The sequence below is a fragment of the Vanellus vanellus genome (assembly GCF_965231255.1).
Source record: "Vanellus vanellus genome assembly, chromosome: Z".
Taxonomy (NCBI): Eukaryota; Metazoa; Chordata; class Aves; order Charadriiformes; family Charadriidae; genus Vanellus; species Vanellus vanellus.
The window spans coordinates 16,557,065-16,572,501 of NC_138908.1; the positions used below are offsets into that span (position 1 = coordinate 16,557,065).

Below are 15,437 nucleotides of genomic sequence, written 5' to 3' on the forward strand. Positions count from 1 at the left end.
GGTGTCAGTGTAAAACTGCAGCGGTAAGTGTATAACAGGTTATGTTTAACACATGGAAAACAAAGTTTCTGTAAGAGGAGCAATGACAACCTTGAGAGGTGTTCATTTTGGAGGCTGAGATGTTTGAAAACTATGCATCAGCAACAATTTAGCACCCTATAGTTTGGTAATATAATATAATATAATATAATATAATATAATATAATATAATATAATATAATATAATATAATATAATATAATATAATATAATATAACATCTTGTTTACCAGGCCAAGATGTGATTTTCCAAGAACCTCAAGCTGGTATTTGCTAACACGGGTTCTGATGTTAGGGGCAGTGTCAATACTACGCACCAGAAGGCGGCACATCAAATCAAGCACAGAAAATGGACTGAATAACAGTTGTAAAAAATAAGATTGCCACGGGGAGACAGTTAAACAGAACGGAGGTAATTTCCTCATCACAATGAAGTGTCATTGTTTTGCTCTTGTCAGAACCAGAGACGTTGATTTTAAGAATGGCCCCTAGTCTCTGCTAGAATATTTACTTGGTTTTGGTAATGCAGTACATTAAATTTGTATCTTCTTGTTCTCTATCATACCTGCAGTACTTTCTACAATAAATTTAGTACCTTTCTTAGGACTGTTTAGAAAGACAATTAAAACCAGTTATTTGGCCTATCTTTATATAATTAAACATCACCTACGCTTTTCTTGCCAGTAACCATCTTCATCATGTAGCCTGCAAGATGTATGCTAAACTTTGCAAACCCACACTACACACTACCACTGTGTTACTGGCTTCGTATTAATTCTGCATGAGACACCTTCTGATACCAAGCCCATGTTGACAGAGCAAATAGGTATCATAGAATCATAGAATGGTTTGGGTTGGAAGGCACCTTCGAAGCTCATCTAGTCCAACCCCCCTGCCATGGACAGGCACATCTTTCACTAGATCAGGTTGATTGAAGCCCCGTCCAACCTGACTTGGAACACTTCCATTAATGGTGCATGCACAACCTCTCCGGGCAACCTGCTTGTGTCTCACAACCCTCATTGTGAAAATTTCCTTACCTCCAACCTGTATCTACCCTCTTTCAGTTTAAAACCATTGCTCCTTAACCTGCCACTACAGACCCTGGTGAAAAGTCTCCCTCCATTTTTCTTGTAAGCCCTCCCTTAAGTACTGAAAGGCTATAATAAGGTCTCCCTGGAGCCTTCTGTTCTCCAGGCTGAACAACCTCAACTCTCTCAGTCTGTCCTCATTGGAGAGCTGCTCCAGCCCTCTGGTCATCTTTGTGGCCCTCCTCTGGACTCGCTCCAACAGGTCCATGTCTTTCCTGTGCTGAGGGCTCCAGAGCGGGACACAGTACTCCAGGCGGGGTCTCACCAGAGTGGAGTAGAGAGGGAGAATCACCTCGCTGGACCTGCTGGCCACACTTCTTTTGATGCAGCCCAGGATACGGTTGGCCTTCTGGGCTGTGAGGGCACATTGCCAGCTCATGTCCAGCCTTTCATCCACCAGTACCCCAAGTCCTTCTTGGCAGGGCTGCTCTCATTCTCTTTGTCCTCCAGCCTGTTGTTGATACCAGGGGTTGCCCAGACCCAGGTGCAAGACCCTGCACTTGGGCTTGTTGAACCTCATGAGTTCTGGAGTTTGTCCAGGTCCCACTGTATGGCATCCCATTCCTCCAGTGTGTCAACCATACTACTTGGCTTGGTGTCATCTGCAAACTCAATCCCGCTACCTTATATCATTGATGAAGTTACTACATAGTATTGGTCCCAGTACAGACCCTTAAGGGACACCACTTGTTACTGGTTTCCATTTGGACATTGAGCTACTAACTGCAATCTTTGGACACGGCCATCCAGACAATTCTCTATCCTTAGCTAGCATCACCATCTAGCCTTGCATATGAAAATGAAGAATTTATAACAGAAATGTATATGAAAAAACACTAACTATGGACCTGCTCTGTGCCATAGTGTCCTGTGACAATGTAAGTACTCAGTATATAAAACAAGTAAATCAACACAATTATATGTCACTACAGAACGTAAAAAAAACCCCAAAACCAAAACAACAAAAAAACCCAAGGGGGATTGAAAATGGAAACCCAGAAACAACTTCGTCTTAGAATATTCAAATATGAACCTTATGGCTCCAATCCATTTCACTAAAACTGTCCGGGGTCAAAGACAACAACAATGAAAACCATTTTTAAAGCCAGACATCTGATTTGGCTAGATATTAAAGGTAGTAAAAGGCATGTTAAATCTGTAGCTTTCTTCCTGTCAAGCTTCAAGCTCTGGCTCCTGCAATCTAAGAAGTTCTTTAAAAAAACACCTGAAATACGGAAAGTTGGTTTACCTACTTTCCCCAGTATTTGAAAACCACCTGTACTGGTTTTGCTATGGAGGAATGGAGGATACGTCCAAATCTAAAGGTGTTCACAGCAGGATGTCTAACAGAATAAGACTAGCAAGCTAAAAAGCTTACACACCTGCTTTCTTTTTCTTTTCTTTTTTTTTTTTCTTCTTTTTTTTTACATTACTTTAAGAATATGTAGCATTCGTGTATCTTATTTTTCCCTTGCTTGGCTTGGATGCCGTTCTGATTAACTTCTGTCTCAGCAGCCCCTGTTTTTTCAGGGACTTAGAAGCTTAAGTTCTAAACAGCACAGTATTTTCTAAAAGTGGTATTTACAAGGTATTACTACCAACCTGTTCCACGAATGGCAAAAGTCATTGTCAGATAAATAGAATTCACTCACTAATGACTAGAAGTAAATAAAAAAAAATATATTTCCACACAGTTTGGAGAAGCATAGGTTTAATTTGTTTTATTTACTAGACAGGAAGCAGATTATTTTATTGAAGTAAAATTGTATTAAAAAAAGAAATGCACACGTTCAAAGCACTCGAGCACATTCATCACTTAAAACAGCAACTAAACCCACAGTTGTTCAGATCAGTGAAGCAGCAAAAGGCCAGTACAGTGTTCAGAACACTGGCAGCAAAGTCCTTTTCTGTACAGTTCTGTAAGTCACAAAAGTACATCTTCAGGCACAAATTTGGCTTAGGCGTTATCTAAATTTTGTTAATGAGAACATTCATTACACAACTGCTGCTGTGAAAGAACCACCACAATCATTAAACTATGTCTTCTAGCACACAAACAGCTTTTTTAAAAAAACACTGAAATAAAAAATATGGATGATGTACAAAAATAGTGTAACTTTATTTTGAAACTGTCTGCAGTTTTTCTGGTATGTTTCTGAAGTGAAATGTAACCATTTGCCTTGTTGAAGGAAAAGACAGGAGGCAGAAATAGCAAAGCAAATAGCACGCCTGTGAATCTGCTTTCTTAGATCTTATTTTATGAAACTGCAACAGAGTATTACCTAGCTTTTCCTTTCTTTAATCAACTAAACAGTAGCACTGCATAAAGGATGACAACTCACTACTGACTTTCTTTTTCAGCCGCTGTCTGATCCAGCTGACAGTAAACCTATTCCAAGTTTAAAACATACTGAAAATCAAACTTTAGCCATCTTATACATCATCAAGGATGACAAAATTATATAAGCTGTCTTATAGATTATCATTGGTCAACATATACTCCATTCTTTTATGCTTGTTGAAGATGTTATAACCTCTGGAAGTTCGAAAGTGATCCCCTCTTCCTTGTGAGCACCCAAACTTCAAGGCCCATCCAGGTTGTTACTGCTTTGGCAGGATGACCGAACACTGCACTGTTGTCTGAAATACAAAGTCAAAGTAGATGAATGCTTCCTCTGCCATCACAAAGCAGAATTACTTTTTAACGTAAAGGCAGACTACATAACTTCCATGTGGATTACAAACAGGTGTAATTCTTTCCATGTGCATAATATCTCCAACTTCCTCTAACACCACAAGTGTCAAAAGAATCACAGCAGGGCATACCCTACAACAGTTCAACGACTCGTCATTACAATGTTTTAAAACTATGTAAAAAGCTTACTGGTATTAAGAACAACAATCTGTATTGGGTTTGCGTGGAAACGTTTTGGTAGCAGCAGGCCTACAGGGGCGGAGAAGCTGCTAGGAGCCTCCCCCATGTCCAATAGAGCCAATGCCAGCCTGTGCCAAGACAGACCCACCACCGGCCAAAGCTAAGCCCATCAGTGATGGTCGTAGCGCCTCTGTGAGAATACATTTAAGAATGGGGAAAAAAACCCTGCACAGTGGCAACTGCAGTTGGAGAGAAGAATGAGAATATGTGAGAGCAATAGCTCTGCAGACACTAAAGTCAGTGAAGGAGGGTGAGGAGGTGCTCCAGGCACCAGAGCAGAGATTCCCCTGCAGCCCGTGGTGAAGATAATGATGAGGCTAGCTGTCACCCTGCAGCCCACGGAGGTCCATGGTGGAGCAGATATCCACCTGCAGCCTGCGGAGGACCCCACAATGGAGCAGGTGGATGCCCCAAAGGAGGCTGTGATCCTGTAGAGAGTCCTCACTGGAGCAAGCTCCTGGCAGAAACTGTGGACCCGTGGGGAGAGGAGCCCATGCTGGAGCAGGCTTGCTGGCAGGACCTGTGACCCCGTAAGGGAACCATGCTGGAGCAGTTAATGAAGAACTGCAGCCCATGACAAGGACTCACACTGGAGAAGTTTGTGGAGGACTGTCTCCAGTGGCAGGGACCCCACGCTGAAGCAGGGGAAGAGAACAAGGAGGAAGGAGCAGCAGAAACAACATGTGATTAACTGACCACAACCCCCATTCCCCAGCCACCTCTGCCACTTGGGGGGAGGAGGTAGAGGAAAATCAGGAGTGAAGTTGAGCCTGGGAAGAAGAGAGGGGTGGGGGAAGGTGTTTTTTAAGATTTGGTTTTCTTTCTCATTATCCTACTCTGATTTGCTTCACAATAAAATAAATTAATTTCCCTGAGTCAAGTCTGTTTTGCCTGTGACGGTAATCGCTGAGGATCTTCCTGTCCTCATCTTGACTCATGAGCCTTTTGTCATACTTTTCTCCCCCTGCCCAGCTGGGAAGGGTGTGTGATAGAGCGGCTTGATGGGCACCTTGTGTCTAGCCAGGGTCAACCCACCACACAACCATATTGCAGAAAAACTAGGCTCACTGGCTACAAATGAAAAATTGCGCAGCTTGCTCTTCATTTTTAAGGCTAGCATACGGGCTTACATGCATCGCATTCACAAATATAATCAGAATAGTCTGAAAACGAAGTTCCTTAAAAAAAGTGATTTCTACATGTTTCTTCATCACTGTTGAAGAACAGCTATCAAGAACAGAAACCTTTCTCTAAAGGTGCACTGATTGGGAGTGAATGAAATACTCATGTTATGGAGAGACGGGCAACTGACATCAGCCATATTCAAGGTTAGGGCCTGAGAAACACTTAAAATTCAGCTTTCTTAAGAGGTGGTTATTAGCCTGCAAGGACCACAGTATGCAGACCAATGCAACTAAATGAAATTTCCCCCTCCACCTTATTCATGTGAGCCAGTTCACTCCAGTGACATAAGTACATTCACTGATTTCAATGAGATATTTTTGAGGAAGAAAATTACTCAAGAATATTTACAAGACCAGAGCTCTACACACACAAATTATAAACGTCAGTTTCAGTTTGTGATAGACAAGAAAAAAAATGACTGAAAAATGTTAACCTTTATGCTCTTCAACTTGTTAGTTATCAAACATATTAAAGTCCAAGTATGCCAATGAAGAAGTGTGCTGAAACATATCTACAGATACCTCGCCCAACCTAAACTATCCCACAGTATTCACTTACCACAGCTTGTTTATCAAAGTACAACATTATTTCTTGTATCAGAGGTCTGACAAATATCATTTCACATAGGCTAGTACAGAAGTTCAAAAAAGGCAGTTAATATTGGTAGGTCTCCTCGTAGAGTCCAGAAGTGTATCTGAAGAGCATTCACAGAAGCTCTGACACCTTACCAGAAGCTGATTTTCTTACACCCATTCTGTAAGAAAACATCAGTTCTAACACAACATTCTTTTACCATCCCAGTACAGATTCTTGCCTGATCCTCATGGGGTTGAACCTCACTGTAATAAAGGTACAGAGCTCAATTCACAGTTGTTATGGGTTCAAATTCTTTTCAAAAAGACAGTTTTTCTTATCACCAATACTTTTCCTAACAAAGACAAAAAAGAATCTACTATACTAGTTCCCTTTTGAAATTGTCTGCTGTCCCTGATTCGTTCACTTCATTCAGCAATGAGCCCATGCTTTACTCGATCAGCTTTTGACACCAATGCAGTGTCTGAAGTTCTTGTTGCTTTTGATGTTCTAGTGTCGACTATAGAAAAAGCTTCTGTTTTCCTGAGACCATTCCTACATGCCTGTTCCTACTTCTTCTGGATGCCTTCTTTGTAGCTTGTCCCTGTTTCCAACCCTTGAATGCTGCATTTTTGCACTGGAGCTGTTTCCTGTTTAGTCAAGTCAGTCTCCTGATTGGTCTTTCTGTGGATCACTCCTGTGCTTGGAGAATGCTGCCCTTAAAGACCAGCCAGGTTTCTGGAGCTTCTTGCCCCTTCAGACCTGCCTCCCATGAGACAATACCTACTAGTCCACTGGTTAAACCCAAGATGCTCCAGCATCTGTACTCTGCTACTTGCCTTCCTCACTCCCCACAGGATGCTGAATGTCATGATTTCATGAGCATTACAGCAACAACCGCCAGTGATTACCACTTCACTAAACAACTCTTCTCAGAGAACAGAAGATCTAGCTGTACGTTACCCATGGTTGACCCATTCTATCCAGCAATTTCCCTGACACCAGCCAGAAATCACTTGGACCACTGTGATCAATAGCATCACCCATGTTCCCTGATCCCTGACATAAATACAATGTGGTCATACCCTGGTCTGAAGGAGTAAGGGCTTTGTACCCTGAGCATGCCTCAAAATGACAGGCTGTTGGATGATGCCATGCATGTAGAAGAGTTTGCCCCAAACTTTTTTTTTGAAGCTCATGTAACCTGACCTGGAGATTGATCTCTTTTTACAACAACGAAGCCAGGAAACACTTGCCTAAAGACATCTTAGGCAGTTAAAAAATACTAACATCAAACTACACTTAAACTCACTGGCATATCTCAGATGAAAAGATACATGAAAAGGAATGGATGGCAGGCAGCCTATCCTATCCTTTAGCAGAAAACCAGCCCTTTGACATTTTTGCTTCAACACTCCAGGGTTTCCTAAAGACTCTTGTGAGATTCAGAGGTGACACCACAACACGTGTGTGGGTGGGATGCATATCTCCATGGGAGGAGACAGATAAATGCAGCTGGGTAAACAGACTGGCAGCTTATTTTCTCCTGCCTGGTGAAGTTCCTCCAGTCAGAGCAGCCAGATTACAGATCTCAGAAAGGAAAAGTTGTGTCCATGTAGAGCTGAATGGTTTCACATGGTTCCCCAAACACTACAGACAAATGCCAGCTAATGCCCATTTGAGATGCCCAGCTGCAGCCTGGATGTAGGCTGGCACGGCTTTACATTGGCACTGATTGGCAGAAGGCCAGCTGCAGTCTTGTTCAGCTGCCTCGTCCACATTCCTTACCACATTACTACAGGACATGCAAAAGGCGCTGTCTTCGAGTTCTAGGAAAAGGTGCCTCCGAAAAAGACCATTTTAAAAAAACCCATCTGACTTTCAAAATTCCAGATTAAAATACATAGAAGAACACTTCACATCTACAAAGAGAACAGTCTTTTAAAAATCTTTATGGTTCAACTACACACTAGTACAGAGGCACATACATATATGTATCTCTTTGCTGTATTGCACAATTGCCTTTCTCCTTATTCACTAACACAGAAGCCTAGGACCAATCTTTCATCTACTTTACCACCATTTAATGCCTCAAACAGAAAGATTTTCATCCTTTCCTGCCCTTCCTAAGTAAAAGCCTCCAAAGCCTCAGACTTTCCTGTCACTTTTCTAATATACTTGGTTGCATTAAATCAGAAACAATTGTGACTCGTACTCTCCTGATAAAAAATCTCAAGCTCCACTGCCAATAACTAGTTTCTGTTTCCAGTTCTTCCAACACCTTCAGATCAACTCCTTTTCTCAGTATATTATCACTCAAACCAAGCCACTATCAGCAAAGAGCATAAAGACATAAGAATTGCCAAGTCAAAGTGAAACTATCATAGTATTCATCACGGATACCAGGTAGCAGCAGATGTTTAAGGGAAAAGAGTGCAAGAAGCTACATTAGAATGGAGTGACCCTTCCTGTGGTACATTGTATTTTCTTCTTTCAGCAAACCCTAGTCCTGGGACTGAGCTGGAGGAAGCACTTGAATTGGTGTTCTAAACAGCTGACAATGAACTGAAAGAAGGGTTAGCGTTCATTAAAGGGGAACCTTGCAAACTCAGTGCCAGCTCTTTCCAGTAACCTGCTCTTTCACTCCTGATGAAGGCTCAAGGCAATCATACAAGGGAAAGCAACAAGACACCGCTTACTGAATGACACCTGCCAGAACTGGAGGCAGATCCCTCAGTACCTAAGCAGTGTACATATTTAGGAAATTTCTTTGTATGCCAGCATGACCAAAGTAGCTGAGAAACATCTAGCACATTTTTTAGATTATTTGTTCGAACTCTGTTTTTCTTTCGTATAGCCAGGCATCTGTATTAAATAAAATGTGTGGCCCAGTCCTCTGAAAATGTTTTCTGTGTATTAGAGGGGAAAAGGAATACTGATTCTGTTGTCTCCCTTATCCATCCATGACATGACTTCCTAAAGACTGCAAAGGGTAAAGGGAAAAGTGAGTTACCTCTCACAAATGTACAGAGGGGACATTAATACAGCTGTTTCAGATAACCAGGCAAGGAAGTGTCACAAACATAATTCAAGGCCTCCTAATAAAAAGTAGGTTTTCTAGTGAAGAATCAGCAAAAGACTAATTTCAAGGATTTGGGTTGGACCTCCACAAACCTGATGTGGTGAAGTATGCTTAGAAGTGTCTCAGGTGAATTTTCCTTTATATGTCTTTCCTTTAGGACACTGACTAAGGTAGAGTTAAGAGTCACTGACAAGAGAACCATACTGGAAACAAAATGGAAAATTTGATCCCAGAAGGTTTTTACATCACATACAGTTCTGCTGATAGCTGAATTTCAGGGGCAATATTTCAGGTATATGAAGATCTGACTTATGTCTGTGTTTCCTACCCGTTCATATTTCAGTCAACACAGTGATTTTCAGAAAAAATAAAGAACGAACCTAAGAGAGGAGAGTTATCAGAGACTGGGCTCTCTCAAAAGTTTCCTCAACAGGCTTCTTCCTTTTCAGACTGCTGCTGCTTCCACTAACAGAGACCCTTGTGGTCCACTTCTGTTTGCTTTCTGTCTTTCACATTCCAATTCTCCTTCCCTGTCCCCCACATCATCTCAATGTAATCCTCAGCTCCTCTCACACTTCGTGCCCTTGTATTCTTGGAAATGCCTATTTGTCACATAAAGCTTGTTGAGAAGTTGGATAGACATCCAAACTATTTTAACATTGTTCTTTCTGTCTATGCTACAGCCAGAAATGAATCTCAAACATGCTTGTGAAACAGAGGTGATGTAAAATATGTAAATAAACTCTTGTCTAAGAAAAATTCTGCCTAAAAATTCCCTCACCAATATATTTTGAAATGTTTTTCTTTTCCATGTTTGTTTTTTCATGCACTGTGGATCTGAAACCTGTGGGACAATTCAGTTCTAATAATTTCAACCGGGTATTACCCTTATCTTGTAACAGACTCCTCTCCTTCTACATATTAAAGAGCACAATGGTTTTGGTTTGGTTCAGTTTCTCTGCTTGGCTCTCCATTGTTCTAAGACCTAAGCTAAAGCTGAGTAGAGGTACAGGTTTTTCATGTGGATACTCACATAGATTTGTATCTTACTTGTGCTATGAAGGTTAACACTTCATCAACCATATACAGATGTCCTTAATTTTTTACCTTTTGTAACACTTCTTGTAAAACTGAAACTAGATTTTTGCCATAAAGCTTGCAAGAATCTTAATGAATTTGTTTGCCCATCTTGAATGGCTCTGGTTTGTTGAAGCATCTGCTCTAAGAAGTTATGATTTAAGCAGAAACACCTTGGAACGTACACCTATATTATGTGTATATATGCATACACTGCCCCTTGTACTCATCAGTCTCATGTGTGTACTTACTTTCAGGGTGTGCAGGGTGTCGGTCCATTCCATGGAACCTATCTGAGGTATAGCAGTAAGGAGTATGCTAGTAGCCTTATTTGCGTTGCCTTTCAGCGTCTTTAAAACTTTATCCACTGAAACCTAGAAATACAATAAAACTGAGAGGTATCTCTCAATTTTGGTGGCATGCATTTTCAATACTCAAATACATTCATTTAACTCATACATCTCTAAGTGAAAAGGTGACACTTTAAAATGCAACAATCATTTTAGCCAGTAAAAAATGCTTTCCTCTGTGGCTCTACGTCTGATTATATTTTACACAAATAGGAGAACCAAAGCAGATACATCATTTTGCACAGAGCTGCAAAAGAAAAAAAAAACAAAAACAGACCAATTATGGAAAGACAAGCTCATACACAGAGCTGATGAGCTTCATACACACAGACTCTTTGATTCAGACAAGAGGAGACAAAAGGTTTGCTAGTAGTGAGGCAAGTTTATGAAAATGAATTAGGTAACAACAATTGATTGTGTTCTTACTTTTGCAATGGTTCATCCAGGATAAATCACTGATACTTATGTAAGCAAGAACAGATGTATTTCAGTATGTGATCTTTTAGCAAAACCTACAGGTTCTCACCCAGATCCCTCAGGACAAGACCCAGAGGAAAAAAAGTTTCACTCACCGCTTCTTCATGTTCCTTCCAGCAGTCATAATCTGTTGCCATGGCAATACTAGCATAACTCATTCCAGCTTCTTTTGCAAGAATCACTTCAGGCACTGTGGTCATGTTGATAACATCAGCTCCCCAGCTGCGAAACATCAAGCTTTCTGCTCGAGAACTGAAACGTGGGCCTTCGATTGTGATCATTGTCCCCTTGGAATGACACTGGAGCCCAAGCTTCTTGGCAGTCTCAATCAGAACCTGCAAAGCATGCCAATATCAGGAAAAGGAAATAATTCCACTGGTGCACTGCTTTTGCATCCCATCAAAAAGCTTACATACAAAAGAAACTATCTTTGTACAAAGCAATCAAGCTTTGTATGGCTACAGCTGTCCAAAACCACAGATCAGTTTCAGTTTCCTCATCCAGCAAGAGAAATTAAATAGTCCTATTAACAAGAATGATCCTGAACTCATATGATTTTGTTAGTATCAGTTGGATTACTTTTTTCAATGCAGACCAAGAAGACTGGAAAACAGAAAATATTTGCATGATATTTAGGCTGTGCTTCCATTACGAACAGAATGGTGAAAATGCTCCACTGAGCACTACATTACCACATGGGGGAGTTGAGCTAGTGAGAACAGTAATAGGAAATTCCCTTTTTGAAAGTAAAAGTTTACAAGCATATACTTCAAAGAGCACCCTAGGAATCTGCAGAGAAATGACTACCACATTACCGGTGATTGAGCTGTACACTTTACCATGTACTTCACATTAGTCTTTACAGTTCCAATTAGGACATTGTATATGGCAGAATCATCATGACTTTCTTGCTAAATGGCCTGGCTAACAGCAGTTGATATAGTAGGAATAAGAGTGTACCAGCATGAGTAAACGGGACTAGGACACCTGCAACTGTCCTGAATAAGAAGGGGAAAGTAACTATGTTGATACCTGTTTAAAATGACCATCAGCAGAAAAGAGAAGCTTGAAAAGATGTATAAAAGTGGCATGAACAGGAGAGACCATAACACAGAGGCAATGAAAACCTAGTCTGACACCACTAGAAGCTGCCTTCCCAGCATCATTACCTTCACGCAGGCCAGGTGGAGAGCCTCCCTGCAAAACACTGTGAGAAGCCTGACCTCCTGCTGGTTGGTCCACCTGCCATACATGAGTGCAAAAAGCAGCAATACCTTGAGTGTGCTATGTGACCTTGTGGGATGGCTCCTCGCTGGCGTGTGGGATCAGTGGATTGCATGGAGCAGCACAAGCACACATGAAGCTGGTGTACCCACATCTCCCACTGCAGATGTGTGTAAACAGGTAAACCCACACTCCCAGAAGAGGGTAAGTGTGCAGGTAACCCTCATGGGCTGGAGAAGGGTATTTGTGCATGCAACTATGTGAATAGGCATGTAAGGGTAAAACAGAGCTGCTGGGGATTAGCCACAGAAGGACACTTAGAAATTTGTAGGTGTTTATTAACATGCTGTAAATTAATCTAATATTAATCCCACTTAATATTGTGATTTATTGCTGGTATTCATTCTGGATGTATGATTCACTGATTGTCAGTTAATTACACGTTGTTAATAAACCAAGAGACAACTTTAATTGTTATTTGACTTAAACCACAGTTGAGCAGTACTTCCCTGAAACTCTTTACAAAGTTCCAATTTTAGTCTAAGACGTTGCAGTAAGCCCCAGTTTCTGACAGCAGTAATAACCAAGGTGCACCATGTTATTCAAGAATTTGCAGTTAGAGAAAAGATATATTCCTTTCAGATTCTCATTTACTTTACAGTGCATAAACCAAATAAACCAGAGTATTTTCACGTATTTACACAAGTACAATTTAATATAAAGTTTTCAGATGTATTCATGCAAACTTCCTTAATTAGTCTGAGGGAGCTGGGTCTCTTTAGTTTGGAGAAGAGGAGACTGAGGGGTGATCTTATTAGCGTTTATAAATATATAAAGGGGGAATGTCATGAGGATGGAGCCAGGCTCTTCTCAGTAGCAACCAATGATAGGACAAGGGGTAATGGATTCAAGCTGGAACACAAGAGGTTCCACTTAAATCTGAGAAGAAACTTCTTCTCAGTGAGGGTGACAGAGCACTGGAACAGGCTGCCCAGGGAGGTTGTGGAGTCTCCTTCTCTGGAGACATTCAAAACTCGCCTGGACGCCTTCCTGTGCAACCTCATCTAGGTGTTCCTGCTCCGACAGGGGGATTGGACTAGATGATCTTTTGAGGTCCCTTCCAATCCCTAGCATACTGTGATACTGTGATTACATGAATAGTTTTGGCTTTATTATTACTGCATTTATCTATGAAATTCCCCTGAATTAGGATAAGCTGGGCTGAAATGATCCCAACAATTTTCAGGGATAGTTCCAGGAAAAAAGTTCAAGTTGTTTTTATTTGGTATTTTCAAATGAAGTGAAAGTATCCCTTCTCAGCCTTGCTAAGAGCTCAAACCCACATGTTCTTTAAAACATCTGTTAGGCTGATTAAAATGCATAGGCTAATGAGATAATGATCACATGTGAGACTGGGAAGTACCTAAATGTTTTTCCTGTGTTTGAAAAGGAGCATTTCTCTGTTGGCTTTTCAAAGAATGCAATACTCAAAGAACGTTGTCTCTAGCTACTTAACAATCAAATGAAAACTAGCCTTGGCATATGTTTCCTGCAACCTCAGGAAATGGCTTATGCATATCTACTTACCTTTTACAAAAAAATGAGAGAGACAGTGTGAAGAGCTGCCAATCACTTCAGTAATAACACTGTTTTTAATCCACTTCAGAAAGTGTACAGTTAGCTCTCAATAAACCTCTTGTATCTGTTGTGACATGACATCATGCTCAAAGTCAGTAATCAACTATATGCCAACTAATCTTTGGTAAGAGCACATGGCCAGGCTCTTGTTGCATGAAAAATGCAAAGTATTTTGCATAATTTGCTGCTCAATGGAAGAAGGACAAAAGCATGCACATATACAATATGTAGTGGTTTGCTTCCTCATGAGATTTAAAATGTCCTTACTGCATTGCTAAACACCTCAATTGTCAGTGCACTGAAGCATTGTTCCACTAACAGTGCTGTAGGCCTGCTGGTTGATAACTTAAAACCACATGGTATCTGGCCAATTAACAAAAATAGCCTATAATGACATTGAAGTGAACTGGTGAATAGAGCAGAATAGGTCAGTAGTATAAATATTTATACATGCTCAGGATATAGTTTGGGCCACCTGCTTCACAATTTAACTTTGTCCTGCTCAGTGTGGCAACTAACTACAGTAATTAACAGAGAGCAAGCCTCTTGGATGGATATGACTGATTTTGTAAGCATTCTTGTGCTCCTGCAAAATGTACCTCCCTGCAGCTTCTGATCAGAGCACTCCACAACAGCACAAAATGTGCTTCACCCCTTCCCTTTTCCTCAGGTCTAAGAATATGCTAAGGTCACATATTTAATCACAGGTACACTCCTCCCAGAAGCTTATAAAGATGTTGAAAAACAGAGCAGTGTTTCACACTGCTTAGTCTAAGTGGTTTTGAAGCCTACAAATCTTGAAGTGACAAAACTAAGAGCAACAATGAAGAATAAAAGGCTACTGTAATTTGGCTTGTTTATATGTTTAACATCCTGTAAACTAAGCCTTGACTCTCCACCACCACCCACTGCTACAACACACAAAAGCACAAGTGCAATATTGTAATTTCTGTGAATGCTAAAGTACTATTTACTTATTTAAGTATTTGTATGAAGTATGTAGAGTGCCTCTACCATAGCTACAGTTTCATTCAGAACAAAAAGGAACTAATTCCTAATTCTGTCTTCATGCTGTGTCCACTTTGTTGCTTTCCTGGCTTGTTACCTGATAAATAAAGATCTTTTGTCCTGTTATTAAGACCCTGGGGGAATCTAGGTTTCCAACAACATCTTCTGTGTACCTCCCTTAGGAAGACAGCTCCTGCAGACACCATATCTTTTACTTCCCATGCCTTCCAAATGCTACACTTTTCCTTGAAACCATGACATATCTGAGAAACAGGAATAAAGAGGTGCAGATTGCCTCTGTATTCTAAGAATGCATAATTAGACTACTATATAATGAATAAGTGCCATGAAAATAGCAGTTTGAAATACTATTACAAAAGTCACTAACCTCTCTGGTTTTGGTGCAGAATGGCTCTGCCATTGGAATATGACATACTCCTGAAAGACTGGAATGTTGTCCATCGTATAAAGTACAATGTCTTCTAGTTGTCCTAGAAAAGGAGAAAACATGCTCAGAGACAAGAACAGGGTGAAAACAGAAGTGAAAGCAAGAAATTGACACAAATCCAAAACCATAGCACCCCTGGGAGGGAATATCAGTATGATATTAATGACCACCTATAATCCCGGTGTACAAACCTGTCAGAATTGAGCTCAAGAGTATAAAACTGTTACCTCAGTAGAGCATTGTCAATTCATTAGAGAAAATCTATTTTTAACAAGATGCTGAAATTCTGATTTGTTCCTAAATGACACAAAC

The 15,437-nt window shown here is 40.7% G+C and overlaps 1 protein-coding gene across 1 annotated transcript in view; it reads right to left on the reverse strand.

Annotated features, from left to right (window-relative positions):
* Positions 1-2,831: 2,831 nt before the first annotated feature.
* The window catches only part of MTAP (methylthioadenosine phosphorylase), a 37,446-nt gene continuing 24,840 nt past the window's right edge, over positions 2,832-15,437 (reverse strand). Inside the window, exons 5-8 of the mRNA XM_082497693.1 lie at positions 15,066-15,168; positions 10,903-11,142; positions 10,232-10,354; positions 2,832-3,768 (exon numbers count right to left, since the gene is read on the reverse strand). Coding sequence (XP_082353819.1) covers positions 3,730-3,768; positions 10,232-10,354; positions 10,903-11,142; positions 15,066-15,168 — 505 coding nt within the window. The 3' untranslated portion in view covers positions 2,832-3,729. The remainder of the gene's footprint in view (positions 3,769-10,231; positions 10,355-10,902; positions 11,143-15,065; positions 15,169-15,437) is intronic.